This window comes from Suillus plorans (assembly GCF_016647745.1).
Source record: "Suillus plorans strain S12 chromosome Unknown HD556scaffold_111, whole genome shotgun sequence".
NCBI classification, from domain to species: Eukaryota; Fungi; Basidiomycota; class Agaricomycetes; order Boletales; family Suillaceae; genus Suillus; species Suillus plorans.
The window spans coordinates 18,800-46,456 of NW_024537495.1; the positions used below are offsets into that span (position 1 = coordinate 18,800).

Here is a 27,657-nt window from a genome sequence, read left to right on the forward strand (position 1 = left end):
CGGCAGTACTGTTTGTTCAAGGCTTGAGATCTCAACTACCAATGAAACAAAAACGCTCCGAATCCAGTCAAACGTCCGGTAGGAGGTACGCATAAGTGTCCAAAGACTTATATGTCACTATGTCAGAAGGAACGGCACTCAGAGACCTTGCACGTCGTTTGTACTCTCCCCAAATACGTCCTGCAAGCCGAATACTATGCATGTGCCATACCTGCGCTAATCGTGACAACACCTTAGGTTCCATCGTCGTACTATCCAGCTGTGGGGGTAAGACACCCGCATTACCAGACGCAAAGTTGCCCATACCATGAGACTGTGGGGGTAATACACCCACTTCTGTCTCAGTCATGTTGCTTACAATACGCGCAAGTGGGGGCAGTACACCCACGTAAAAACGCGTCCGATATTGTGGCCAAAGCCCCGCGTCGTCGGAAAACAGGCGTTGAGCTGCTCGTTCCAAGACCTCTCGCAGATGATCGGCAGCCTTGCCCTCAAGCAGCGAGGAGGTTTCATCACACAGCTGTATGCTATGCGCACGACGGATAGCCGAGAAGGCCGGGCAGCGAGTAAAAATATAGCGAACGCTCTCAAAGGCGTCACAGCCGAAATGACACCAGGGCGGCGTATCACGGAAACGCCGATGCCGCACCTCTGCGGTATCAAGTTGTGATGACCGGGTATACAATTGTGCGACGGCAGAGAAAGAGCTAGATGCCCGAGTGTAGGGGAAGTCCGGCAGGTGATGACTGTCCTACAGTGCAAGAGTCAGGGCTCGCGCTGGACGAAAAGAGTCGCTCAACTCATAAGAATCCTCGAGCCTAGAAATGATGAAAGAGGACAAGTTATGTTCAACAAAACCATGACCGGATGCAAACATAGTGTAATCATCCATCAAGAAAGTGGTCAGCGGTCCCGAGGGAATAACCCCACGTTGGTTCTGCGCAAACGAGGCCATCCGGTCAACATAATCATTGGCGAGACATTCTGGTGTAAAACCGTTCGTATGAGCAGCGGTCCAGACAGTGAGGGCGCGCGTGTTGGAGAGTGAAGAAGTGAAAACAACCAGCGATACAAGGCTGATTTCAGGTGCGGCTGAACCACGTGATTTTCTCACGAGTCATCCAATCGATTCTTTCGAAACTTTCAAGCACGAGTCACAAAACTTAAGGTGGCGTTTTTGATAATCAGATTTATCCCTATCCTCCCCAGGAAGCTCTCCTACGTGAGAGCTCTTGGAACCATGGTTTCATCGCTCCCATCTTTACCTTCTGTTCTAGGCACGGACCCATCGTCCTGCATTCTAGACGCGTTCCGCACTGCTATTGCAAAACGTGTATCGGACGCGCTCCCGCCCCTTACCATCGACCAAGCCTACGCCGGCGTCGATTATGGAAAGAAGGGCGTCGATTTCACAGTCGCCCTTCCGCGATTCCGCTTGCCGGGAAGGCCTGACCAATTGGCTCAAACTGTTATATCAGATGTGAGTTGGTTCCTTCTTTTACTCCTCCCCGTCAGTTCTAATGCTTTTTGCTACTAGTTCCAACCTGACGACTTCGTCTCGTCAATCACCCACGACAAGCAATTCCTACATTTCCAACTCAACACCGCCTCCCTCATCCGTGAAGTCCTCAACCAAATACACACCCTCACATACGACAGCCCCACAGGGAAGCCGTCGTACGGTACCAACACCTCTGGCGCGGGAAAAAAACTCGTCATCGAGTATTCCTCGCCCAACATCGCTAAGTCCTTTCACGTCGGACATCTTCGAAGCACTATCATAGGCGCGTTTCTCGACAATTTATATAAGGCATGCGGATGGGAGGTAGTATCTCTAAATTATCTAGGCGATTGGGGCACTCAAGTGAGTAATTCTCTTTTCTCCTTTCTGAATATTGATTTTGGTTCGTCAGTTCGGCATGATCGCCACTGGATTCGAAAAGTACGGCTCACAAGAGGACCTCGAAAACGACGCCATCAAACATCTCTACGATGTCTACGTCAAAGTATCCAAGGATGCCGACTCGGATCCAAACGTCAAAGTCGAGGCCGCCAAGTGGTTTAAGCGGATGGAGGACGGCGACGAATCGGCGCTTGCGAACTGGCGAGTGTGGCGGGAAATGAGCGTCAAGAAGTATATCGAGGAATATGAACGACTTAACGTGTCGTTTAAAGTCTACACGGGGGAGAGCGAGGTTGGTAAGGAGTGGCAGGATCGGGCTCTCGGGCGCCTTCAAGAGATGGGTCTCATCAGTGATGTCGAGGGTGCCAAACTCGTCGATCTTGAAAAATGGAAACTCGGGAAGGCTGTACTCCGCAAAGCTAGTAAGTCTCAAACCAATCACTTCATACGTATTACTGATCTCCATACGTAGATGGTACCTCGATATATCTCACTCGCGACCTCGGCGGCGCGATAGAACGGTGGGAAAAATACAAGTTCGACAAAATGATATACGTCGTCGCGTCGCAGCAAGACCTGCACCTGTCGCAGTTCTTCAAGATGCTATCGTTGATGGAATTCCCCTGGGCAGACCGCCTTGAACATGTCAACTACGGCTTAGTGCTCGGCATGAGCACTCGCAAGGGAACCGCAGTCTTCTTGGATCAGATCATCCGCGAAGCTTCGTCTGTCATGCACGAGCAGATGAAGCGGAACGAGGTAAAGTACAGCAACATTGAAGACCCTGAGATGGTCGCTCGAGAAGTGGGAATCACGGGAATCAAGATCCAGGACATGGCTGCGAAGCGGTGAGTGTCATTATTTCATTCGGCTACTGCAGCTCATCCAACACCAGGATCAATAACTACACCTTCAACTGGGATCGCATGCTTTCCTTCGAAGGCGATACCGGACCATATTTGCAATACGCACATGTCCGACTCACCTCTATGGAGCGGAAAAATCCAGAGCTCATCCCCCTGCCGCCTCCATCCCAGATCGACACTTCTTCTCTTACTTCCTCCCAACATGCACGCGACATCGCGATCCTTTTGGGCTCTTACCCCGATGTCGTGAAGACTGCATTGAAGACGCACGAACCGAGTGGTGTAGTGACTTTCGCATTCCGCCTGGCTCATGCGATTTCAAGTGCCTGGGAGACGCTCATTGTCAAAGGGGAAGAAGATGCAGCTAAAGCTCGCGCGAGACTGTGGCTCTACCTTTGCGCGAGGGATGTGTTGGGTGCTGCGATGCGGCTTTTGAGTGTCAGGCCTCTGGAGAGGATGTAGCGAGTGTTTTTCGTCCGCAGTCAAATTGATTGATATAGAATACTTATACATGGAAGATTGGGCATACTGGCTTCGACAATTCGTTTTTGTACTTGTATATGCACATGGCTAACGTTCCAAGTGAAACAACCACAAAGGTGTCTTCAGGTTTGGTGTCTACAATATTGTGAAGTACTTGATCTATAGCGAACTCGAGGAACAAACCCCTATAGCGGAGTTTGATTCAGAACTCTGATTCAACCATCATGCCGCCGCGCTTTGAAGAAACACTATAGGCTGCCGCCAATCGTCAAAAATACAGTTTTGTTTGACTGGGTATGTAACGTCCCGTAACGTCCTATGCGGGAACGCGATCGATTGATAGTTCGGAAGTTGAAAGTTCCTGGGACCTGGTCAAACTTCTTGCCTGTGTTCTCTTTTTAGGACTTGCCTAGTGTTCTACAGAGTCCAAACGGCTGGAACTTAGGCGTCAACTTTCGACATGGGCAGGAAATAGACAGGTAAGTACAATGAACATACGAGAACTTAGTTTACTGATTTATCACATAGCCATGTGTCGTCCCATCATTCATGATTTCTGCTCAAACACATCAATTTCATGATGGCTGTCGGACTAGAACCCGCGTGTGGCCGGATGATCGAGTCCGTTCCTCCTTTCCTCATTGATGCTGAACTACCTTACTTGACCATGGTGCGTATCTGGGCGTACTACGTTACGGTCGTCAGGATCACCAGCAATAATGGCCGACTCACAATCATGTTGGCGCTGCCGGAACGTGTGGTAGTCGCCGTGGTTACATTCACGGTGCGAAAGCTGTCTGATCTTACTCTGGTACAAAAGGGTCGGTCTCGTCGATATGGTCTTCTAACCCCCACTGGATTTCTTGGCCAAAGGGAGAAGAATGACTCCCCCTCACACTTGCTTTAAACTTTTATCTCACAATCGTTTATCACACCGTTCGTTCAACCGTGCTGAGCCTCAGCACTCCTCTATAGAGACTGTAATTCCTGTACAGGAGGATGGTCTCGACTCGTTAGATCAAACACGGGATACCAGCGTGGATGGGCGTAAGTCCCAAATTTCTTCTTGGAATTTCTTCTTGAGTATCTGTTTTCCATTAGTCAACCAAGGTCTTAAGCCTTCTGAAGAGCCCGAGATCGAACCAGTGGACTGCACTCCGTCTGGCTGTGAACATCTCTCCGATGAGCACGCTACTTCAACGATGCCATCTTTTGAAGCTGGTGATCTTTCGGTTGGATCGCCACGACACGTCGTCAAGGAAGGTTACATTATACGACGGAGTGCGACCTCTTCCACAAGCGTCAGTAAGGAGCCAGCCATGACTGTTTACCAGGCAGTCACCGTTCTACCACTATCTACCCTTGCATCTTCTATTCTTACATCTCCTACACTCGCATCTCCTACACTCGCATCTTCTACCCTTACATCTTCTCACTCTACTACGCCATCTGCCAACAGTGTTTATCAATGCGATGGGGCCCTTTGTTCCCTGTCCACAACCACTCTTCAGACATCTGGTCAGCAGTCCCCTTCTACGCTAAGCTCGGACACTATATACCCCGCATCCTCGACTCTCAATGAAGCTACAGTCTCCCCGAACCCTGATACATCCGCAACAACAACAGCAATAACAACGATATCGCTTCAGCCTGCCCTGGCATCTGGCACAGCTTCATTGAGCAGCACTGTTGTGGCTTCGAGCGCATCAGCCCAATCAACATCAGTGTCTGACACCAATTCAGACCCTCAATCACCTCCGCACACAGCTGCCATCGTAGGAGGGGCTATTGGAGCGGTCGCGCTTCTAGCTCTTCTAATTTTTATTGCGATATGCTATCGCAGGAGAAGGCAACCTTCTGTGACACCTTTCATCCTGCCCTCAACTGCAGCAGTAGCGCAGACCGTGTCATCGGTCTCGCTCAGGGCCCAGAGCATAGGCGATGCCGTTCGTCCAGATAACAGAAGTCTATCGTCCGTTTATTCAGACCCATACCGCATGGAGTATCCCGGCAACAAACACTCGTCCTTTCTCATAGATTCCGTATCAAATCACTTGCCCGACAGCGATAACGAGTTTCCATCCGTCATTGTCCTGCATCAACAATCCAACGGGCTGGAAAGACTGGACCTATCTTCATCTCGCGCCTGCACCTCCGATCATTATTGTCATTCCAGTGTAGAAAACTGGGTCCAGCAAGTTGTTATGGAGGATTGTTCGCGAGAATCAAGCGAAGTGTTGCCGGCATATTGGTCAACGAAATCTTTGAAGAATGGGAAAACGAAGTCTTGGAAGAACGAGAAGATAGGTCATGATGATTATGATGTCCCATCCAGTCCTTCCCCTCTCCTCCCATGATCACCGATCGCCAAGACCATGCGCGATACGGTGTACTTTTAACGCTTAACGCGCTACTCCCTCCGCTTCTCGGACATCTGTACATACGTGTGGCATGTAATGGGCGTATTGTTGACGAGGCCGCCAATACATAGCGAACATATTACGTCCGCTGCCTCACCGTCGGGTCTTCCTCATGCATTATAGGCGCCTCCATTGGCGCTTTTAGGAGTACGCGTGGACCTAGCTGTCAATGAGCTCGGGTCTGGAAACACTTGACGGCATGATGATAGTGCCTCAAACGCAGGAAACATAACCTTGAATAAGCAACTGCGATCTATGCTGTCACGGTATTGTCCGCGTTGAGTAAGTAACCCGTTGAACGTTAACGTTCAACGCATGAACGTTTGAACGTTCAAATTTGCAAACCGTATCAGACACATGATTATATTTGTCTTTTATGAAACTCATCGAGGGCCATCAGATTCAGAAGCATGATCTTCATTTTCCTCGACCTCGTTTGTGTTCTTGCTCTCCATAACCAGCCAGCCTAGTATTCAAAACTTTCCTAACTTCTTTCTGCCAGTCAGCTGTGACACGTAGGTAGATGCTCCAAAGAGAGAAATCAATGGGTAAGTGTGGGTCCTAGCCTTTACGTTCACAGTACGTGCCAGTGAAAACAGGTCGGTTTCAATATCACTGATTTAACTTTTTGCAGTTGTTTTCGTGCTGCAATAGCCTGAGGTAGCAAAACAATGTGACTACAACGCATTCTTTATTATTTACCTGCATATCTCACCCTTTCGACTAGAATTCGATCGGAAAGTAAACGACCATCGTACCACGGGTGATTAGCGGTAGCTAGTCCTGGGTGATGTCTCCGCCACATGGATACACGATGATCGCTAAATTTTACTGTTATAGGACAACTTGAACGTGTACACGTGCGACTCACTTGAGAACGTCGTAATAGTGGTATAATTATGACGTTCGGAACCTTAGACCACCATCTGATCATCTGTCAACGTTGCGGCATGCAGTGTTTAGTCGCATCATTCACGATTTCTCTGTCAGGCACATCATGATGGCTGTTGTACTAGAACCATGGCCAAATGACTAACTAGTAAGTACCGAACTTTCATCGGTTGTAGACACGCTGAACTACAATCCTCGAATCAAAGGACCAATACTTAGTGCTTCAGCGGTTGTCGATCACGGCCACGGAGTTACTATCAATTACCATGTCTCACGATCGATTTACGATCACTTTGGCACTGCTGAAACGTCTGGTCGTCATTCAGGGTGTGAAACTCACTCATATGGTACAAAAAAGGTCGATCTCATTGTTATGATTCTCCCAATCCCCACTGGGTCTCTTGGCTGAAATGACTCCCCTTCACACTCGCTTCAATGTTTTATTTCGCAATCATATATACCATCCACGTTCGTTAACCGGCGATGAGCCTCAGCACCCTTCGTTGAAAACTATACCCTAGGATGGTCCTGTCTCGTTGGACCGGACACGAGATACCAATGTGGACGGGCGTAGGCATCAATTTTCTTCATATTTTTCTTTCTTTCTGATAGTCGACTAAGGTGGTCTACAGCTGTCAGACAAGCCCAAGATGAACTGCGTAGGCTGCACTTTGTCCGACAGCGATCATTTGTCAAATGAGCAGGCTAGCCCAATCACAGCCGCATCATTTGTTGAACGCAGAATGTCGGAACCAAGTGAAGCTGGGAACTTGGCAGTTGGAGCACCGCGACTTTCAGCGGAGGCTCACATTTCCCAACGCCAGGCGGACACCTCGTACACCCAGTCTTGCATTATATTCGATTCTTTCTGTGAGCTAGACGTTCCCGAATATTCTAGTACTGGTGTTTTATCTCCCCTCACTACCATTTCTTCCACACATCCCCAATCGATTCCCGCTATAACTACTTCTACATCATCAGCCTACAGTACCCACCAGTCGTCAAAGTCATATGGCACCTCAGTAGATAATACCTCTAGCGGTTCAGCAATTTCCCATACACCCTCAGGCTCTTCTAGTATTTACAGCCCATCCCAGTCGACAAATCCATACACTGGCACCCCCACATTATCGTCGCCGAGTGGGGACCCTTCTAGTGGTGACAATACCGCTGTCAGTATTACTTACTACACCACAGTCGCCTCAACTTACCAAACAACCGGAGCCACCATCACATTGCTTCGGCCTCTCTCATCCACAGTTACATCGACAAGAATTGAGATGGTCTCGAGCTCGTTGCCCCAACCATCATCAGTGCCTCAAACCACTTCAAACACTCAATTATCTCTGACCATAGGCGCCATCATAGGAGGCACTGTGGGAGTGGTAGTACTTCTATCCCTCCTAATTTTTATCTTGCTGCGCCGTCGCAGGATAAAACAACTTTCTATAACACCTTTCAACCTCCTCTCAACTGTAGGGCCAACGCAGGTTAAGTCACGGGCGTGGCTCAAGTTCCAGAGTGCCAGCGGTGCTGTCCGTCCGAACAGCGGAGGCTCATCGTTCATTCAATATTCCGATTCTGGGAATAGATCATCATCATGTGCTACAGATCACATATCATCTCACTTGGCCGATGAGGAGATCTTTGCGTCTAGTGTTGCTAGGCTCTACAGGTCCCATGGGCTAGAGAAGCTGTACCCGTATCAGTCTCATATCCCCACCTCGGATCATCACGATGCAGGGGTTGAACACATTGTTACGGATGGTTATTCGCAACGACCGAGTGAAGAGCCGCCGGCTTATCCTCGTTCGGTGGATTCTTTGAGGAGTAGAAGAGCAGACCTTGATGATCCTCATGTCCTTTCCAGCTCTTGAACTTCCCTCCGATAGATAATCCCTTGATAACCAGGACCATGAATGATGTAAAGTACTGTGTATTTTTGTGGAGGTTTAACTAGTGATGCGCACTTACCCCGAAACCGTTGTCTGTGTTGCCACGCAATTGGCATTGCCTTTGAGCTATGTCGTTTGGCCAATGAGGCCGTTGCGTGAGAAGGCTGCACTTACTTGATTTAACTTAAAGCGCAGGGAAGTTGGGGAGCCGGTTCATCGAGACCTGAATTTTGGAGCCTCAGGCTAGTGCGTCCACAAAATGGCAGGTCTCGACTTTCCTAGAAGGGGGCTACTATCGAAGGAGATTAAGCAGTAGTATTTAGAGTAAAGTCCTCTAACACGCTTGGATCAATCAGTATGGAAACCGCGAACCTGTTTCAAGTGCGAGAAGCACTAGTGCAAACGTGAGACCCCTATGACAAAGATATCGGAAAATGCGTCACCGCAACAGGCGGAGTACTTATACATGAGACGGCCACACCCGCCTGCCCGGAGAGCACTAGTCTGCGAAAGACAGCAAGCTAGCGACCGTTTCGACCAAGTTCAGCGGGCCCGGTGATGGGCCGGAGGATTGCGGCTGCCAGGTGTTCAAATATTCGCAGTGGGAGACGGGATGGTGATGAGCGCTTCGTGCACATGGTCTGATCACAAACGTGATCATGGACATAGCGTCGATGCACAACATCCCCAAAAAAAACTCCGCTCAAGCCAGCTGCCAACTCGGACTGGCTCTAGATTTGTCGTAGAAGTCAGCGAGATCTACGGAGAATATTGATATTAACCTTCAAGAGTAGCCAGATCTCTGCGCTTCACTACATATGCAGATCCTAGATCAATGATATAAATCAACAGATTCGCCTTAGTACTTATAACTTTCGCTACCTTCCGTCGGGTCAAACGTAGTTACCATATCAGGAAATTCCTGCTTTTGTTTTCGCCAGTCTCGACTCTCGACTGGACTTTCAAAATCCTTGTCTGCTTAGACACCTATTGTCTTTCGCTTGCACTGTACATTAAACACCAACCACCGGAGCTCATGATCGACCCAAGATTACTTTGGCACTGCCCAAAGTTCTGAAACGTTTGGCCGTCTCTTAGCCTTCATGATGCAATAGTTGTTTGAACTCTAGCACAAAAAGGTCGGCCAAAGGATGGTCTTCGTGTGTTACATCGACTACACAATCCCAGCATGGATGGAGGAGATTGCCTCTCAGCAGAACCTCAAACTTTCACGCCAAATATCTCATTGTCATGGCAGACGCTCGCGCCAACATCCTACTCGCTTACACCCGCGATGAGCACCTCAGTTATCACATTGACCAGTATTGACGTGTTCCCGAGTCCGTCGGTTGAACCAATCTTTGTTGACATCCAGCCTGCATCCTCAATAACCATGGCCGCCATCATTGGAGGAACTGTCGTAGGAGTCGCGCTTCTAGCTCTCCTACTAACTTGTATCGTAGTGCGATCACGTCGCACAGGACAAAGATCATCCGTGACCCCTTTCAATCTTTCCTCAACTGCACAGCGCAACATCGCCGTTCCGAGTCCTCTGAGCGGTAGAGAGACATTCATTATCCAACCTGAATATCTCGATTCTTGTACCACACAGAATTCTAGGGATGGATCTCCGTCTACCCCGTCCCGTGTCGATCCCATACCATTTCAGTTATTCAACGATAGTAGCACCTCTCCGTCCACTGTTGCAAGGCGCCGACGGTTCTACGAGCTAGAAAAGCTATATCCGTCATGTGCCCATTCCCCAGATGGTTATCGCCATGATAGTGGAGATAACCGGGCTGAACACATAGTTGCAAGTGATCGTTCCCGAGAGCCAAGCGAAGAGCTCCCAGCTTACCCTCGTTCGATGGAATCTTCGAGAAGCAGAGAAGCAGATTATGATGATCATGATGTCCTTCCTTCCTTATAGACATTAGACTCTCATGGACACTTTCGCAATTCATTGGTAGCCATGATCATGAACGATGTCATCCTGTATCCTTCTTGCCGTCGGACTAGTCTTCCCCCTCGTAGTAAATCACCGATGTGTGTTTATTAGCTTGTCTATTTATACGCCCATCGGTATTCCCTCCCGAGGAAAAACAGTGATCCCAAGGAATGTACTGACGTATGTATGTGCGTCATGCACGGATATCGACTAGTGGTCGTGTTCGCATTGCCTTGGCTAGACTGCGCCTAGTAGATGATGCGTGGCGCCCGCACATATCTTTGCGAGACGATCACGCGCTACCTATCAAAAACCTGTGTTGAAAATCTCCCAGATCGCTGAAACGTTAAGTTAAGCACCGCCCAGCCTTCCTCACCACGTGTAGCTAATCGTCATGCTCCGAAGAACCACTGAAATAACATGCAAAGGTACCATCCCTGCGGCACAGCAAGACTGATATAGACCGGCGCCATAGATAAAACTTGCTAGTCGGCTCAGTCCAGATCACGTTTTGACGTTTTCCGCCCCAGAACGAGGCGGAACAGGGTATCATAATATTGCTCGTTTACAAGCATACAAGACAATAGAGACGATATGGATACAAGGGTGGATGCGCAATCCAATCTGACACAGCAAGTGATAAAGCTACAAGTCAACGATACCGTGCAAACCAAGGATATATATAGAAACAGGGAAGGAAGGAGGGGGAAACTCCGAGGCTAATAAAAGAAATAGCTATACATACAATGATAGATCGTGTAGGTGGAGACGGGGATAGAGATACGCGCCGAGCTAAGACAAGCAGTACGAGTTATAGTCGAAACCCATCATGGGAGGTCCATGGGTATCAACGACGCCGAGCGATGGGAACAAACCCTCGATGCCAGCTGAATAGCCGGAGAAATGTGGCTCCATGATCTGCTGCTCACCGGACCCCTGCAAGCAGTCCAGACCCTTGACAGGAATAGTGTACTGCTGTGACATGTCTGGCCAGTGATCGAACTGGGCGACTGCATGCTGTGGCTGGGGTGCAGCAACGGGCAGCGACATGTCAGAATGTGCAGGGGAGCCAGAGTATGGGGATGAAGTCTGAGAGTTGCTGTACTCTGCCGACATCCAGGCGGAGGGGTCATTCGGGTTGAAATTCAAGGCATTGATGTCTAATGACAGATCATGAAGTGGGTCCAAGGGAGCAATACCGAAGTCCTGAGGAGCATGAGGAGGGAACGTGGAGATCATCTCATTGAAGCTCTGAATTGTCATGTCAGCGTCGATCTGGAAGATAATAAAAGGCAATACGTACGAATGCACAGTCTGACTGCATGGTTTGGCTGGAAAAGTTCGAGTTGAAGAATGATGGCTCAAACAAGCTCGTGTTTGCCTCCGGAAGGGGAGACTCATCGCGCTGCCAAGAGGCAGGTGGGGCGACGCCCCAATGACGGGGAATAGTCGGTTGGGCACTCGAAGCTCTGCGCTGACCAAGGATATAGCGAGCAGAGTGAGAGATTTTTCCAACAGGAGACCCAGGACGTGAGCCTGCGAAGAAAGGTAGCGTTGGGATGGTAATGCCTGCAGCACCAAACCGCGAATCCGGAAGGGGCACGGAAGAGGGTCGCCTCAGAAGATAGGCAGGCGTAGGGGCATGTACCTTGTTTTCGTCGAGCTTGCGGATGGCAGCGGCGAGCTGGTCACCCTTCATTCCGTCAAGGAGGAGTTGAGCAACCTCTTCGCAGCGGCGTTCGTCTTCAGCGGTGGGTGTAGCCTTTTCTTTTTTCTTTTCCTTATTCTTGTTGTGGACTGGGCGGAAACGGTACTCAGGATACCGCGCCTTGTGTTCAGCTTTGGCATGTTTAGCCTTGATCTCCCATACGCGCTTCTCCTCGAGAGGAAGCGCTCTCCAGCAATTGCCTAGGTACAGCATGAGAATCACACGAGACTATCTGGGTAATTAAAACCTACCGATGATCTTGGAAAGCGAACCATGATTAGTCTCGATGGACCCTGGAACGTGCTTCTGACGGACAAAGTCCGCACGGAACAACATAAACGCGTTCGGGGGACGTGGTATGTAACCTAGCGACCGGCGCTTGCCAGGAGGTACACGTCTCCTGGTGGTCGTTGGGGGAAGCTCTGAAGGAGGGAAGAGCTGCGTCGTGGGCGACGAAGATTCTGGTGTTGGTGAGGACAAGGACTCGTCAGTCTCGTTAAACGTGACTGGAGTGACATTGGGTGCAAATGTAACTGATCGTGGCGAAGGAGTCGTGTTGATACCATAGATGCCTGCCTTTATTGGGTGGAGAGCCGCTATTCATCGTTATCATGAGCATTGAACCAAACCGAAAGCGATCAAGAAACGTACTAATGGCCAAGGATGAGCGTCGACGGTGTGAAAGACGGACGGCTGGCATGTCTATAGTGATATGGATACAGTAGCACGGTAGTAGTTGGGAAGCTCCCTAAAGCAGGATACAAAAGAGAGACGGAGGGGGGAACAAAAAGCGCTATTGTGTTGGGCGTTCCTTATAGCTTTTCAGGTAGGGAGTCCGCCCGAAGATTGGTTCTTGTCAAGCGAGCCCAGAGTGTGGGTGCAAAGATTTAATTATATGTACAGGACCAAGAACACCGCCTCTTGTTATTTTAGATGGATAATCAAGAAATGGGCTGAGAACAGAGAGCTACTGTCAGCGCCTTTCAATGAATGTACCACGGTTCTTCGAGTGTTCAAGGTCCTCGTCCTAGAAGCATCCCTGGATTTATCCATTCCCTTGTATCAAAAACGGTCGGTAGCTTGTCACTTCCTTTTTGGGTTTCTGTGGTCCGAACTCGGTTCCTATACCGTTCTTCGTTCGTCCTCTCACTTTCAGAATCTCGGATCCGACTCACTCATGGGCCACCTCTGTCTGCAATTTTATCAATAGAGGACGAGGGAATGCTTGGCTTGAACCGTGTCTCCTCAGCCCATCACGTCATTTCATCACTGTAACGTGAATGCTGAAACTTTGCATCTAACGCCCGAGGCATGAGATGCGCCTCTGGCCCGCTCGAGAACCTTGGCGCTTCTCCATCGCCGTTCTGGCGTGCCTCGAGGCCGCACGTTCGCCGAAAATTCCCATCGACCAAGTTCTCGGTGACAAGAAAATTAACAACTCCCACGAAACAATTACGTTCCGATATCCTAAACCTTTGTACTGCATTTGGACAAAAGTTCTTCCCCTGCCAGCGACATGTTACCCCCATTTCACGTCGAGTACGCAAAGCCTAGTCTTTGCCTCTGAAAAAAAACAATCGATACAGTTGACGTGGTAGGCTACGATTATAGTACCGTACGATAAACTAGAGATGCGCCTATGCATCACGATTTAACTTACAAAGATAAGTCATCAATAAACAATGTGGAACAAACAGGATCATCAGAAGGCGTGATCCGGATCTGAACATGATGGAGAAATCCCAAAAAACGAGGGGATGAAACATGATGCATATAATGATCTAGAAGAATCAAACATAGAACCCCAGGAACCACAAGAACCAAACGAGGGTCGCAAATCCAATGCATGGTGGCGAGATGTACCGCGAGCTGGCACCATCGATTAACGGTGCGGCCTGTCCAATGGTGTAATTCAAGCAATTTAAAAGAGTCGTGTCGACCCCAGAAGGCAACGGCGAGTCAGTGACATTCGGATTACTGTTGAATGTAGCAGAGTTATTGTAGCCGTCCAAAGTCAGCACGATGCTGGAAGAGCGGTAGTATTGTATAGCTTCTTCTGGCTGAGGGCCTCCTGGAACGGATGAATTATACGGCGATGAAGATTTCGAACTCGAGGATGACAAATGCGACGAGCAATTGGTGTTGATAGAGTTGATCAAGGAACTAATCGTGCTGTTGTCGGAAAGTAGATGGAAAGTAGAACCGGTGCTATTTGAAATAAAGTCGGCCTGTGCCATCGGTCCGCCGAGCCTACTGGTATTGGAAGAATCGCCATACTTTAAAAGGGGAACATCAGTCGACTTCTGGTGCGAGGAGGTAAAAATGTTACTTCAGAATCGTGGAAATACTGATTTGAAGATCCTCCCCAAACAACCGGCCAGTACCAAAACGGAAATCCTCGGCCTGCGACGCCATAGCTAGAGTATCCAGGATATCCGCTACCATACCCTCTGAATAACACCTCAGTGACTTTCATTCGCGATAAAAAAAATCTGTTGACGAACCTTGTACCATATATCTGTGGTCGTATAGCCCCTCCAGCAGTGCGTCCACCAAATAACTGCCCAGCGGGAATTGTTTTAGGTTTCCCACCTCCATATCCGTACGCCGTTGCAGTGCTTTTGCCGCTGGCAGAGCCACCCGTGATTGGTACCTTCGATGGTTTGCCTGAAAAGTCTAATCAGATATACCACGGGTTTAGCTGTTAGATTAGACGTACCCCCACTCCCTGTGCTGCCGCCCTTTCCGCTGCTGCCGCCTTCTCCGCTACCGCTGCCGCCGCCCTTTCCACTGCCGCCCCCTTTTCCGCCGCCACCACCACCTTTTCGGCGACCAACGTCTTGGTATCGATGACTCGCGATAAGTGGAATGCGCATTTTGTATGGAAGGAAGAAAATGGAGTGAGGAGAAAGACGAGAAATAGTAGGAGACGCTTTTTATACAACTCTACTGACCAACGGCGCTTTGGCTGTGGCAACTATTTTCTAAGAACAATGTAGGCTTATTGGCAGGTTATGGTTGGTTCAGGCCAGCTGGCCATGGTCAAAGTCGGAACTGTGTGTTGACTGGGTGGAGATAGATGTCAGTGTCACGCGTCCGCGTCAGCTGTCAGTGTCACGCTCGCGGACCGCCGCGTCTGGTTCTTCTGCCGTGCACCTTCGTGATGGCAGCAGCACTTGAAAGACAAACTATGCTCCGAAGAAATATATGAGAAAGCACAGGCGATTCTCCGACTTAAAAACCAAGATTGGGCCTGACTCTGCGTATCTCGTCGCTCATCCAAGTGCACTTTCAGGCATCCGAGTCTGCGCGTACCTCGCGTCAGAAGCGTGCACTGTTTTCCAATTACTATCTTTTGGCATCTAATAATCGTTCATAGACTGAATAATAACGAAGCGTCACAAAGCCGTTGTCGCAAGCCCTTGGCATCAGTCAAAATGATTTTACAAAGGCTTCGAAAGTTTTTTTTTTGGATCATTGTTTATTGTCCGTTGGGGCGTGAAATTCGAATGTTGTGCGGAAAGCACTCGGCCCTACAGGGAAACAGCACACGGGGGGTCCTAATGACAAGTCGCTCATTGGCACCTATAATGTTGCACCGGCCGAAGAGACCTCGGAATGAATGTGCGAAGCGGCAGAAGGCAGTATTCCCAAGGTTGATGTGTTTCGTACCCGACCCGTCATCAAGCTAGTACGGTAACTTGTGCCGTATTTCACTGGATATGCCAGATCATGGAGATCTCCATGATATATCTTTCTAATATTCCCTTGCTCACGTCAAGGGGTGCAAGAAAAACCACTTTGTCAAAACTATGGCGTCCCTACCTGCATTCAAATCTGTCATAAAGGCCCTCGACAAGGAATGTGATATAGTCGCCGGCCGCATCAAATCTCAGCTACAAGAAATGAATTCTCCTGTAGGCTGTGACGCCTTCTGAACACCGTACTCGCGCTTCGATGATGATCTCGATGACACCCCGTTGCCTGAGACCCCAACTGAAAGACGTCGGGTTGAGTAACCTTCCAAACGTGGCGCAAGCGTTTCACCAACAAGACGCACAATAGTGCCACAGAGACTGAGTACCAGTGTACCACACCTTCAATAACTGCATTTGAGCAGGCTGTCAGGGAAGATTCTACCCCGCGCCACGGACAGCAAAAGTCTGCGTCATCCATTGCCATATCTGGTGACTTACTTTCCCCATTGCCTGGTCCTTCCACCCCGCGGCACTTGCAAAGCCAACCTTCTGGATTAGTTGAAGAGTCAGCCACAGTGGCAGTCGACGGACAGCCATTGGAGCCCTCCTAGGCCTCCTGTACGCAAATTTGTCCGATCAGCGTTCCTGGATCAGCAGCAGTGGTCCAGTCGAGACCCAAAACTTGCCAAGATCTGGTGCATAGGACGCTGATGATCGAATTGTATCTGCATCCGCTTGAGCAGTATCGCCCTGTTGTTACCCCCTGAGTCGTGTGTGAGCCAAAGTCAGGCTCGTTGCTGATATCATCACAGTTCTAGATCATAATTGCTGTATTCCACTATCCATTTTCGAGCAACTGGCTCGGGCGTCCATGGCATTATGGCGCGGATTGATCGGTCCACGCTCGAATATATCAGGTGGTGCTGGTATGTCCTCGGTGTTCTTATCAAACCCGACAGCCACATTTGTTATCCAATCTCCCATAGTGCCACATGGCACGTACGAGCAAAGCTAGAGGTGGCAGGACTGCCGTCATGTAAATGATGTGTTTACCTGATCGCCTGCTAAATGTGCCACTTAAGGAATAGATCTTGCCAATACTATTGCAAACAAGATCCTATGATCACGCTTGACAATGCCTTGCAGTGTCTTTGATGTGTCCTTGGGTTTGCACCGGTACGAGACATGTCTGAATGGTCTGCAATAATAGTTTTGAGCTTAGAATCTAGCAAATGAAGGAACGAAGGCGTAAGCGCAAGCGTGATCCTCGAAGTTGCTTGATTGGTGGAGCAGGCCGGTCACACGAGGGTGATTCCATGTGGAGCCTTATGTTAGCGTCGAAAAACTCCGCACTTCTGATACACAGTAAAGGAAATCATTCAAGCTCAGTTGACGGAGAGGAAACCTAACGGGAGCAGGAAGTGACTGGGCCTGCAAACAGGCTTGTCAAGTGCATGAGAGACGCGGGAAGTATCTGGCCAGGGTCGTCAAGCAACTAGTCTCCGGAATATGTTCGACGTGGCAGCGCTGGTATTTGTATGTCTGTTGGTGGGACTTTTTCCTCCCGTGAAATTGACGATTCCGATCAAGTTGGGGGGGCTATCCGGGGCACCAGCTTCAAAGAAGTGCGGCCCTGCTGGTGAGGTGGTGGTGGCTGCTATTTGAATACCTTGTCTCGATGACGCTACAGAGCAACATTAAACAAAAAATGAATATTGAACCTGGAAAAGCATGCATATTTACCTCATGTTTTGCAGGCGTCTCCAGGAATGGGATGCGTGGCCCTGGGGAGAGAAGGTCCTGTTACGGGAGCTTTCCTCGCCACATGGTGAGGTGGTACGAGCGAGTGCTGGAATAGTTAGTTCTCCACATCCACATATTTGCGCTGGACGAGAAATCGCCTAGGAGACGCTGCCGGGAATGACCGTTGGTCCACACTGATGCTGCTTTGTTCATGACCATTGAGCGTCCCTGCGGCGCAATGATGCTTTGGCGCTATCAATGTGGCGGAACAAGATAAACTTACCTGAGAATCATTGAATCGACAATGCCTGTATTTCGAACACGCATACTTGGGTACTACCATCAAGGTGTGCTGTCAGGGTGATATTGAATATCACCATCAGCCTATCTGCCACCCGTAGTGGTACGTGGCTTAGTCACAATGACCGTATCCGAGTTTCCTGAACAATCCACAATGTAGCAATTTAATTGCCTTTTACGACAATATGTAATTTTGTGGATATTTCTATGCTCAGACATAAATGCAAAACCCGACTGACTTGCCAGTTGTGGCTCCTCGCACTTAAAGTCCAACCGCCATGGAGGTCATTGACATCCCTTCTTCCCCTGAACTACCTCCTACGACATCCAGAGTAACTCGTGTTCAAAGTCAGCAGCCTCGGTCGCAAAAGCGAAGGACACTACCGCCACCAGCACCAAGTCTATGGGCTGAAGAAATCATCGAAATAACAGACTCTGATAGTGAACCCGAGCATAAACCGATGTTCCCGGAAAAGAGGCGCTCAGTCAAAACACATGCAGTACCAGGTCCTTCGAACTTGCCGGTTATCGGGGCGCCTCTTGATGGCTTGCTTGAGGGTGCAGCTATGCCGGCTGCCGGATCATCTCAGAAACATCTTCGCAAAGACAGAGTCGCTTCCGCTCCGCTGTTTTATTCAGATGATGAGGACGCAGAACTACAACAAATGCCGATGCTGATGCAACAGCTAGATATCCCTCCAGCACCAGTGCTTCCACTAGCGCCACTTCCTCAACCCTCCCAACCTTCTGAAACACCGGGGGAGGCCCAGGCTTCAACTGACACGTGTGTTGCTCGTGTCCTTGAGATTGTCCCAGACGTAGAACCCGCACATGTTCTCGGGCTTGCGGAGCAATTCATCCATAGCCCAGTCAATGCCGGACAGAACGTCCTAGAGCTCGTTCTCCATTCTCTTTTTGAGGACCCAAATTACCCTAAAGTCGATAGGAAGGGCAAACGGAAAAGGCTCGAAGATGACGAGGAAGGCGCTGCCCGTGGGCAACCTGTTCCTAAGATTGATTATGCCGCGACAGACAGAGAATTTAAGGGGGGCATACATTACTTCGAGCTGGCTTTGGTATGTAACCTTTCTCTTTGTATGATTCATTATCTTGATCCCTTAGTAGGAACAGCTCATGGTCGACTTTCCGTACGCGCCGAAGCCGTATCTCCGAACGCTCCTACTAAAACGTCGATTTTATGCTCCAACTCATTTGTTTTTGGCTGAGAAGCGGGATCCTCCACCTTATGTTCCGAAATCCATTCCCTCAAGAGTTAGTGGAAAGGGGAGAGAGAAGCACGACCCCGAATTCGAGGCAGAGCGACGATGGCTTCTGCAGCGACAGGATGCACCTGTGTCAGCTGATGTACAGCAGCTTCCTGATCAAACAAATGACAATGATGCATGTGAAGAATGTGAAGACGGTATTGAATGTGGTTGCTGCTTCTCCTCGTACCCATTTGTTTGTTGCTTTCCTCGTTCTCCTCGCAAGCATCATCTAACTTCGTGAGTAGGACAAGATGGTCCAGTGTCCGGAAGCACATCTATTCTGTAAAGGTTGCATGTCTTCCTACGCATCCAACCTTTTGGGCGAGCACAATCCCAACATCGTTTGCATGGATCAGTCCGGATGCAAACTTCTCTTTCCGCAGTCCGAACTGGAACGTTTCCTTACACCGAAGCTGCTTGAGCTGTATCATCGCGTAAGGCAGCGCAAGGACATTGAGGCCGCCGGCCTTGAGAACTTGGAGGAATGCCCTTTTTGCGATTATAAATGCGTGATCGAGAACGAGATGGAGAAGCTTTTTCGGTGTGAGAATACGGACTGCGGTGCGGTGAGCTGTCGAGAATGTAAGAAGCCTGTACGTATCCAAACCTTCATGCAGAAGAGGGTCCAATTTTCATCATTTGAGTAGGACCATTTACCGAAGAGCTGCAAGGGTAACTTCGATTCTGTGTCCATTGACTGTTTCACTCACAATGTCCTCCAGAAGTAGAATCAGACAAACACCTTGACGTGCAGCACGTCATCGAGGAAGCAATGAGTACGTTCGCATGATGATCATTAGCGGCTTATTTTGACACTATTTTTCAGCTCGTGCACTGATGCGAAACTGTCCGAAGTGCCAGAAAGGTACGTTCTTACAAACTATTTCAATCGGTAGCTCTAATCACAGTTACACACAGCATTCATCAAAGAACATGGTGTAAGCCTTTTTCCCCCTTCGTCGTGAGACCACATGCTCACCGTGCACCTCAGTGTAACAAAATGACCTGTCCAAATTGTCGAACCGTATCATGCTATGTATGCCGGGAGATCATTAATGGATACGAACATTTTAATAAGAACAAATGCCTGCTATGGGATCCGGTAGAACAGCGGCATGCGACTGAGGTATCAAGTTCGGCTGATTATCATGGAACAATTTTGTTGACGGCACCCTATCTGTCCAGGTTCAAGAAGCAGCTAAGAAGGCGATGGAAGATGTCAAACGCGATCACCCCGACGTTGATGAGAGTAACATCAAGATAGATTTACCAATTGCCGGTCCGGCTCAGCCAGTGCCCAATATACATCCACTTCAGCCCATGAACGCTCCTTGGGGCTTGCCGCCATTACCGGCCTTACCGAATGCGCATGGTCCAGTACCGAATGCGTATGCAGTACCCGCTTATGGCTTACCCTATGCAGGCTACCCAGGAAATATGAATATGTTAAATGCCCAGGCTCAGCAACAGATGTTCGAGGCCCAAGCTCGCCAGCGAATCGTGCTCGCTCAACGTGCCCAGGCTCATGCACAGTTTCAGGAGCGAATGATGCGGGCACGACTCGCCCACGCTGAGTTGAGGCGTCAAGCAGACATCAGGGAGGCGCAACGCATTCAGGCCGTTCAAGCCAGACATCACGCGGTGGCGAGGGAGGAACTTCGTTTGATGGCTGAAGCCGACAGGGGCAGACACGCTATGTACATACCTCCCCAATTCCCACCAGCTCCTCAACCCGTTGCCGCGCCCAGAAGGTCTCAGAGACACTGAGGAGGGAAACGGTGATTTCTTGTACATTATCTCATGTTATGATAATGTTGCTGCTACCATACGTTATACAGTCATAAATTCCTACGTACGCTTTACCAGCGTTCAGCTACGTAGTATACTTGTATACTACTACACCATGTTCGATTGGTGTTCAAGATCAGATTTTGTATTTGTATCTGTCCAATATCATACGACTGGTGTGTCTAGAGTACCTGTAGCTTGTCCCATAGCAGGGTCATGGCATTCCTCTCGTTTGCCACTCATCACATATACACTACAGATGGCCCGAACAAATTGTATTCAGATCTGTTCAGTTGCGCATCAGTGAATGGAGACATGAGAATGGCACGAGTTCCTAATCGGAGGTTTGCAAACTGCCAAAAACTCAGACTAGTTCCACTCCAAATAAAATGGTAGATGTGACGAAGCTAATGGTATATCTCAAATGAATCAAATTTGATGTTGTTGTACTACAATCACCTGCGAATCATGTATTTTCTTGGTGTCTCCATGCTGCGTTGGGGACTGGCACGGCTGACTCGGAGCGCCGCTATGATGTACAGAAACAGTCCATGTTGCTCATCTAGTTCCAACTGATATAAACATGGCAATGATGCAGTTAACATTCAGTTGTCAAGGATCAGAAGTAAGAACCTCTTCCATCTATTCAAGTAATTCACCACATCCTCCGTCTTCATGATATTAGAGTTGTAATCAGCACCAAGGTCAATCACGCCTCCCCAAGAGGAGAGACGGAAGAATCTAAGTGTTCCAGTTAATTGCATTGTAGAACTATTAAGATCTAGAAAACTCACGGGCCGGGGTCGAATCTATTCAGAGATGTGAAGAACTTGTTCACCGAAAGGATGGGTTTCCCAGTGTCATCCGCGAAAGTGTGATTCAAGTAATTTTCACCTTTGCCGTCACTGGAAAATGCGTAACACTGATCGGGTGGCAACCTGCTATGACATGAGCAAACGTAAATGATTCGTTCCCCGCACGTACATGTTTGCAGCTGCAGCTGGCACGATGACCATAGCGTATGCTTCACCGACCTGCGGCATGCAACTCAACCCAGCGGGCAATTCTATGAGGGTTCGATAATGTCCCTTAGCTATGTCTGCTACTTGTAGAAGTATGTCCCTGTCTAATGGCAAGACACTTCCATCAGGGGACAAGAATGCTGACACCGGAATCCTGGCCATAAAAACACCAAGGGCATGGCCTGGATATAGCACGTGTATGGGATCCAACCGGCCTCGGAAATTAGCCACAGCTAAGCTGTTCAAGTAATGGGAAGAAGAAGCCGATTTGGGTGGATTATCAGCTATGGCGACCATTGCTAACGCGGCGTGGGCTGGTGGATTCTCAATCCGACATACTGATGGAGGGGAGGTAGCTACATACCAATGTGTGTAATTGTGAACCCAGAGATCTTCGAGGCAGTGAGAATTCGTTCTGATTCTTCCCTCGTGAAGGAGACCTCGGCGCGACGCGTCTTCGGCCACTCTGTATCTTTAGGGCGAGGACTAAATCCGTATGTATCCTTGGTGTTCAGTAATTAGCCACGAAAAAAAAGTCGAAAGAAAATGAATAGCACCTTCGTTGACGCGCCCAAGGCGGAAAGGACTCCTGCAAAGGACTTGTAGTAATCATGGTCAAAGCAAGGTTCCTCCAGCGAGTCTGGCGAAATAGGAAGCGCTTCTTTGGAGTTTAGGATGTTGTAGACTGCCGGAGGAAGGTTTTTAAGCTCATTTCCCCATTCGATGAACTCGGATGCGCTGTAGGAGTCGGAGAACACCTTCACCAATTGTGTGAGGTAGCGATTCATGACGATCTTTAAGCCTGCGCCATCGAACAGCGAATGATGGGTATGGAACAGCAGACCGAATTTGGAGACCGCCCCATTAACGATTTCGCCAGGGACAAGATGCATCCGTGTATAGTCTCCATCAGATGAAGGGACCTTCTTCTGACCCTCGTTGACCCGTAATTGGGCGAGGTCGACATGTGAGGGTGGATAGATAATGAGAGTGCGCTGAGCCCACCGGCTGATCTCTTGCGGACACGCAGTTGTATAGATCAACGTGGGCAGCTTGTGATCCGATTCATTTAGTATGGATGATGCAATGGTAGGAACTTGGAAGCGGAGCCAGCACCAGCACTCTTGAGCGGAAGAGCGGAGCGTGGTGATGCTCACAGGGTCATGCAAGTCGATAGTAACCCCGAAGAACAACATTTGGTCACCCTTGACATAGCGATTGAAAATATCGTGGACATGCTCACCGCCTCCAAGAGGGCGAGCCCATCCACTTCGGAGGCCTTCACCCTCGAAGGGCTTCCATTTAAACTGTTCTAAATCGTAACGAGTAAAGATATTAGCCATCCGAGTCGGTAGTATGCTTGTCTCAGTGACTGAGGCTGAAGCGATGCTGAACGAGTTGGATCGTTGAGGGTTATATACGGTAGGGTAACTGAATTTCGGTGTTATTAATTGTAGGTAGAACCTTGTCCAAAGCTCTTACTACACGGCCAAACGTTTTACAGTGTGTTGCATATGAGACTGCAGTACGTGTTTTTCAAAACTCGGCCTCACTAGCGGAACCGGCACTTTTGCACCCTAATTAGGTCAAGGGATGTCACGTCTTGTATACTGGCTAGAGCACCTCGACCTCACATAAACCTTACCTATTTGGGTTGCCATACACCCCTGGGAACGGCAAACTAATTAGCTTGCTTTTCATCAATCTCTTACACTGCCAGTAATTAGTTCAATAACGCTGAATATTTCTAACATGGTAACATAAGATATCAGCAATGTCCGCTACTGTACCGGCAACGAGAGATAACCTTCTTCTTTAGGCAACTGGGCGTCCCGCTCACGACCAAACCTTTGCGCTCGTCGTTGCCCACAACGAGCTCGAATATGATCTCGGAATTAAGTCTAAATTCACTCATTTCTTTCTATCTGTTCCTAACATTAACTATAGCTATAGCCATTATGCACATATACCGGCATGTCATCATAGGTTCTTTGTTTCGTTTAACACGCGCATGTGATCACGTGGCCACTTTGTTGACTGTCAACCACGTTGAAGACATACTCTGGCATCCTCGTCCTACACAATGACCACAGCCAAACGTCGAAAGGGCATTTCTCGCAAGGTCCATATCACGGGATTCACGTATAATGGACAATATCGCAATGATATTCTTGGACAACGGGCAGTAGCACACGAGCGGTCTGCAGCTCAAGACCGTTATCGCATCAATACAACAGGTAAAGTCTTTCTCTACACTCAATATTCTGCTCACTAGTTCACTAGGCCTCAGTGCTGATTCTCTCGCTGCACTGGGGGATGTTCGCTCACAAATCCCAGGCTCTCCGAACTATGCTGATGACGAAGGGCCACTTGGGGAATGGGAACCGATCCCTGAGTCCTGGAATGAAGATGAAACGATTGTGCATGCCATCCGAGACTATATTGACAATCCGTGAGTTCTAACTTAGTAGCACACACTGCTGCTGATGAAAAAATAGTTGGAACTACCGTACACATAAAGATTCCCGTACATGGCGCAGACGTGTAGAAAACCTGCATGCCAACTGGGCCCCACTTCTTCCCCAACTCGTCGATCTGTTTCTCCTCTGGAAAGCCTCAAATTCAACTCATAGGACATCGATATCTCTGCGTTCACCATCTGAATATGACTTTTACATTCCAGTTGTGGACATATTCACGCTCGACACCGAAGTTTTGATCCCACGTGATGCGGACAGCCCGTCTCCCACTACAGCACTCGTTCGTGCCGGATACCTGGGTCATGTGCCACATGCACCATCTCTTGCATTTTCACTGCATACTTTAGAACACTTCCGACTTCTACGAGCCCGCAAGCCCTCATTCAGTATCGAGGCATTTGGAAAAGTATTGTGCGATTCGTACAAGGTATGTACACGATATCCTATCATTCTTACACTGATGCTGATGTCTTACTAGATACCTTATCGACGACGCTATCGTACATGCTTGTCGGGGGCATTTGATACCTACCTAGCCATTCTCCGTGGTGTTGACAGGAAGATCAACGAAACTCTTGGCCGTGATGCTCCCAACTGGCGTGTTCTCAATGCCTGCCCCCCTTGCACTTATGAATTGGAGGGAGAGCCCACTCTCACCTTTGGACGGATGTATGTCCTTGATGGTGGGAACTCAGCAAAACGAATGGCAGAAGGTGCACGTAATTGTGGCGATATGCGGCAGTATACCGAGAGTGACTACATTCTTCCCGCACTTACGTTGACCAGTTTGCCAATGAGGTGCAATCACGAAATACAGTGACACAATCAGAAGTCGTCCTGGACTCACTGGAAGCTGATGAAGATGCCGATGCAGACCCGTCAAGACACACCATTGCATCAGACTGCAGCAAGAACTGGAAGGCTGCTGCAAGCGACGAAAAGAAGCGGATGTGGAGCATTTTTGATGAAACAGGCATCTTTGTCTCTGCCTGTCGCCATGGCCTTGTTTTGTGGGTAGCAGATATGGTTCGCAGTGGAGAACTGTGAGTTTTTCAATGATCAACCATCCGTGCATTCTGACTTGTACATAGGGCCAAGTACCCCCTCGCAATTATATCTAAGGTTCTCGAGCTCCTCGGCGAGCGCTCTCTTGCTGCCTATGACATTGGCTGTGGGTTCGCATCAACAATCCGTGCCAGCAGCCTTGGAAAAGCATTCGAGCAGCAAGGCTGCCGTATCTGCGTTGATGCGTTCCATGGTTACGCACACAACTACGCATGTCAAACCAAGAATCATCCAAATGGCATTCAAGGCGCAGGCATCGAGGACTTCGGAGCCATCAAACGCTTCTTCAGTGCATCTAACGCACTCGCTCCTGTCATCCGCTATGCAACTGCCTACCGTCGTTCTGTCTTTCTCGATCTCTTCTTCAAACAATGGGACGACGACAAATACCTGAACCTTGCCACAATGATCTACCACAACTACAAGCAATCTATTAACATTATAGCATCGGAGTCTCTTGCCCTCGATGGTGCCAAGGCATCGCTTGGCATCCAGGATGGTGATCTGGAGGCTTGGCGTCAAGAAGAGATTGAATATATTGCTGGTCTTGGCAAGGAGACCACGTGGGATATCCACGCTATGGCATATGTCAAGCTTCTTCATAAGTTGAGGGACGCGCAGTAAGTTATGTAGATGTCTTCTTTGTTATTTGTGTTAATCTATTATTTATTTTCATCAGGACTTGCGCAAGCGATGCATCCTTGCAGTTTCTATCTACGATGCCATCCGATTATCAATTTTTGTCCCCCTCACAGGACATGTCATATTCCGCCAATGTGTCAGCTACGAGAAAACTTGAAACTCAACGTAGGTACCACTCCGAACGCCTCGACACACTTCAACATGAGGTAGTCGCCTTGGAGGTCAAGATGGGTATCACTCACCGGTGGCAGCCAACCTCACCAGAGTATCAAGAAACCATGAAATATATGGCGATGCACACCTATCAGCGTGCCCTCGATAACCTCCAGCGCCTAGTAGTGCAGCGTCTATTTGAGTTGCAAAAGCTTAATATCTCTCAGACAGGTAAGTGTTTTGTGGCTTTCAATGACCACCTAGTGATGTGATTATTTAGCCTACAAGATGCGCACTCATATCTCGAAGTCGCTTCAGACGCGTTGTCACGCCATTCAAACTGCCATCAAGAAATACAATGAGGCAGCATCACAGCTCCACCCACCGCGTCCGCCGCTTGAATGGTCCAAGGTGTCGCACTACAGTTTCCTCGAGGAGTTCAATCTTCTCCGTGAGACACAGCAAGACATCCGCGACAAGATGTGGGCGAAACCAGCTATTCGTGAGACGATGCGGCAATGGCTACGCATACAGCGTGCGAAGGAAGAGATTGAGAGGTGCAATGTTGAAGTCCGGCGTTTGCATACATCTATCGTGGACGAAGACCGGCACTTCACTCGTGTTCTTTCTTCACTTGAAGACTCACCTTTATATTTCGCTGTTCAAGAATTCTGCACACACCGGCGGCTGGTCAACTCCCAGCTCCTTGACCGCATCTTCCAGATATATGCACTTCCCGGCTTTAGTGGGGTGGCCTCTCCAGGCTTAAGGAAGGGGCGAGTTGATCTCGATGGAGAGGGAGATGGTATGGACGGTATCCTTGTTGGTCATGAGCATGAGCACGATCGTGATGGTGACGATGAAACCATCGAGGCGCTCGATGACGAAGGTGATGACATGCAGGATATCGGGACTTTAGTAGAATACCTGTCGGATCTTGCACTTACTCACTGATATAATTCGTGTACTGTAGAGTAGATTACAGTAAAAAATGATACACAATGGAGATGAATTGCGTGAAATTGGGATGACTTGTGTAGTGTAGAGTAGATTACAGTAGAAAAAGCACCGATACACAATGGAGATGAATTGCGTGAAATTGGGATGACTTATGTACATAGTGTAGAGTAGATTACAGTAGAAAAAGCACCGATACACGATGGAGATGAATTGCGTGAAATTGGGATGACTTAGAACTACACTAGGTAATCTACTCTACACTATACAAGTAGATTACAGTAGAAAAAGCACTGATATACGATACACAATGGAGATGAATTGCGTGAAATTGGAATGACTAGTGATTACAACATCTAAACATCTAATCAACTCAACTTCGATGTTCTATCATTGATCGTTGATCGATCATTCAACGTTGAACGTT

The 27,657-nt window shown here is 48.8% G+C and overlaps 10 protein-coding genes across 10 annotated transcripts; 6 read left to right on the forward strand and 4 right to left on the reverse strand.

The window, feature by feature from the left end:
* Window positions 1-67: 67 nt before the first annotated feature.
* HD556DRAFT_1249917 (uncharacterized protein) lies at window positions 68-736 on the reverse strand (the record flags this gene model as incomplete). The annotated part of the gene is made up of 1 exon (XM_041298885.1): window positions 68-736. A coding segment is annotated over one exon (669 nt), but the record flags the coding sequence as incomplete, so codon positions are not given.
* Window positions 737-1,119: 383 nt separating this feature from the next.
* Window positions 1,120-3,472, forward strand: HD556DRAFT_1422338 (uncharacterized protein). The gene is made up of 5 exons (XM_041304518.1): window positions 1,120-1,480; window positions 1,538-1,864; window positions 1,914-2,325; window positions 2,376-2,751; window positions 2,799-3,472. The coding sequence occupies exons 1-5, from the start codon at window positions 1,241-1,243 to the stop codon at window positions 3,229-3,231; spliced, it is 1,788 nt and encodes a 595-aa protein (XP_041152886.1). The 5' UTR covers window positions 1,120-1,240; the 3' UTR covers window positions 3,232-3,472.
* A 360-nt stretch (window positions 3,473-3,832) lies between these two features.
* Window positions 3,833-5,609, forward strand: HD556DRAFT_1450723 (uncharacterized protein; the record flags this gene model as incomplete). The annotated part of the gene is made up of 3 exons (XM_041307812.1): window positions 3,833-4,073; window positions 4,126-4,299; window positions 4,354-5,609. The coding sequence occupies 3 exons, from the start codon at window positions 3,833-3,835 to the stop codon at window positions 5,607-5,609; spliced, it is 1,671 nt and encodes a 556-aa protein (XP_041152887.1).
* A 1,191-nt stretch (window positions 5,610-6,800) lies between these two features.
* HD556DRAFT_131387 (uncharacterized protein) lies at window positions 6,801-8,699 on the forward strand. The gene is made up of 2 exons (XM_041300855.1): window positions 6,801-7,133; window positions 7,185-8,699. Exon 2 carries the CDS (start codon window positions 7,214-7,216, stop codon window positions 8,438-8,440), a length of 1,227 nt encoding a protein of 408 aa, XP_041152888.1. The 5' UTR covers window positions 6,801-7,133; window positions 7,185-7,213; the 3' UTR covers window positions 8,441-8,699.
* A 673-nt stretch (window positions 8,700-9,372) lies between these two features.
* On the forward strand, window positions 9,373-10,590 carry HD556DRAFT_131533 (uncharacterized protein). The gene is made up of 2 exons (XM_041301125.1): window positions 9,373-9,597; window positions 9,647-10,590. The coding sequence occupies exon 2, from the start codon at window positions 9,648-9,650 to the stop codon at window positions 10,386-10,388; it is 741 nt and encodes a 246-aa protein (XP_041152889.1). The 5' UTR covers window positions 9,373-9,597; window position 9,647; the 3' UTR covers window positions 10,389-10,590.
* A 325-nt stretch (window positions 10,591-10,915) lies between these two features.
* Window positions 10,916-13,147, reverse strand: HD556DRAFT_1422355 (uncharacterized protein). The gene is made up of 4 exons (XM_041304519.1): window positions 12,766-13,147; window positions 12,366-12,710; window positions 11,710-12,314; window positions 10,916-11,657 (listed from the first exon to the last, which is right to left on the reverse strand). Exons 1-4 carry the CDS (start codon window positions 12,812-12,814, stop codon window positions 11,199-11,201), a joined length of 1,458 nt encoding a protein of 485 aa, XP_041152890.1. The 5' UTR covers window positions 12,815-13,147; the 3' UTR covers window positions 10,916-11,198.
* A 513-nt stretch (window positions 13,148-13,660) lies between these two features.
* Window positions 13,661-15,185, reverse strand: HD556DRAFT_1422358 (uncharacterized protein). The gene is made up of 4 exons (XM_041304520.1): window positions 14,834-15,185; window positions 14,619-14,781; window positions 14,444-14,564; window positions 13,661-14,390 (listed from the first exon to the last, which is right to left on the reverse strand). Exons 1-4 carry the CDS (start codon window positions 14,988-14,990, stop codon window positions 13,905-13,907), a joined length of 927 nt encoding a protein of 308 aa, XP_041152891.1. The 5' UTR covers window positions 14,991-15,185; the 3' UTR covers window positions 13,661-13,904.
* Window positions 15,186-18,035: 2,850 nt separating this feature from the next.
* On the forward strand, window positions 18,036-21,196 carry HD556DRAFT_1422364 (uncharacterized protein). The gene is made up of 9 exons (XM_041304521.1): window positions 18,036-18,931; window positions 18,981-19,316; window positions 19,369-19,716; window positions 19,771-19,795; window positions 19,846-19,899; window positions 19,950-19,988; window positions 20,042-20,061; window positions 20,115-20,249; window positions 20,309-21,196. Exons 1-9 carry the CDS (start codon window positions 18,134-18,136, stop codon window positions 20,888-20,890), a joined length of 2,337 nt encoding a protein of 778 aa, XP_041152892.1. The 5' UTR covers window positions 18,036-18,133; the 3' UTR covers window positions 20,891-21,196.
* A 192-nt stretch (window positions 21,197-21,388) lies between these two features.
* On the reverse strand, window positions 21,389-23,479 carry HD556DRAFT_1422367 (uncharacterized protein). Its single transcript, XM_041304522.1, has 5 exons — window positions 22,491-23,479; window positions 22,298-22,436; window positions 21,896-22,247; window positions 21,706-21,849; window positions 21,389-21,652 (listed from the first exon to the last, which is right to left on the reverse strand). The coding sequence occupies exons 1-5, from the start codon at window positions 23,274-23,276 to the stop codon at window positions 21,517-21,519; spliced, it is 1,557 nt and encodes a 518-aa protein (XP_041152893.1). The 5' UTR covers window positions 23,277-23,479; the 3' UTR covers window positions 21,389-21,516.
* A 1,011-nt stretch (window positions 23,480-24,490) lies between these two features.
* On the forward strand, window positions 24,491-27,227 carry HD556DRAFT_1435133 (uncharacterized protein; the record flags this gene model as incomplete). Its single annotated transcript, XM_041305393.1, has 7 exons — window positions 24,491-24,522; window positions 24,567-24,840; window positions 24,892-25,198; window positions 25,267-25,456; window positions 25,505-26,098; window positions 26,158-26,504; window positions 26,554-27,227. The coding sequence occupies 7 exons, from the start codon at window positions 24,491-24,493 to the stop codon at window positions 27,225-27,227; spliced, it is 2,418 nt and encodes an 805-aa protein (XP_041152894.1).
* Window positions 27,228-27,657: the final 430 nt, after the last annotated feature.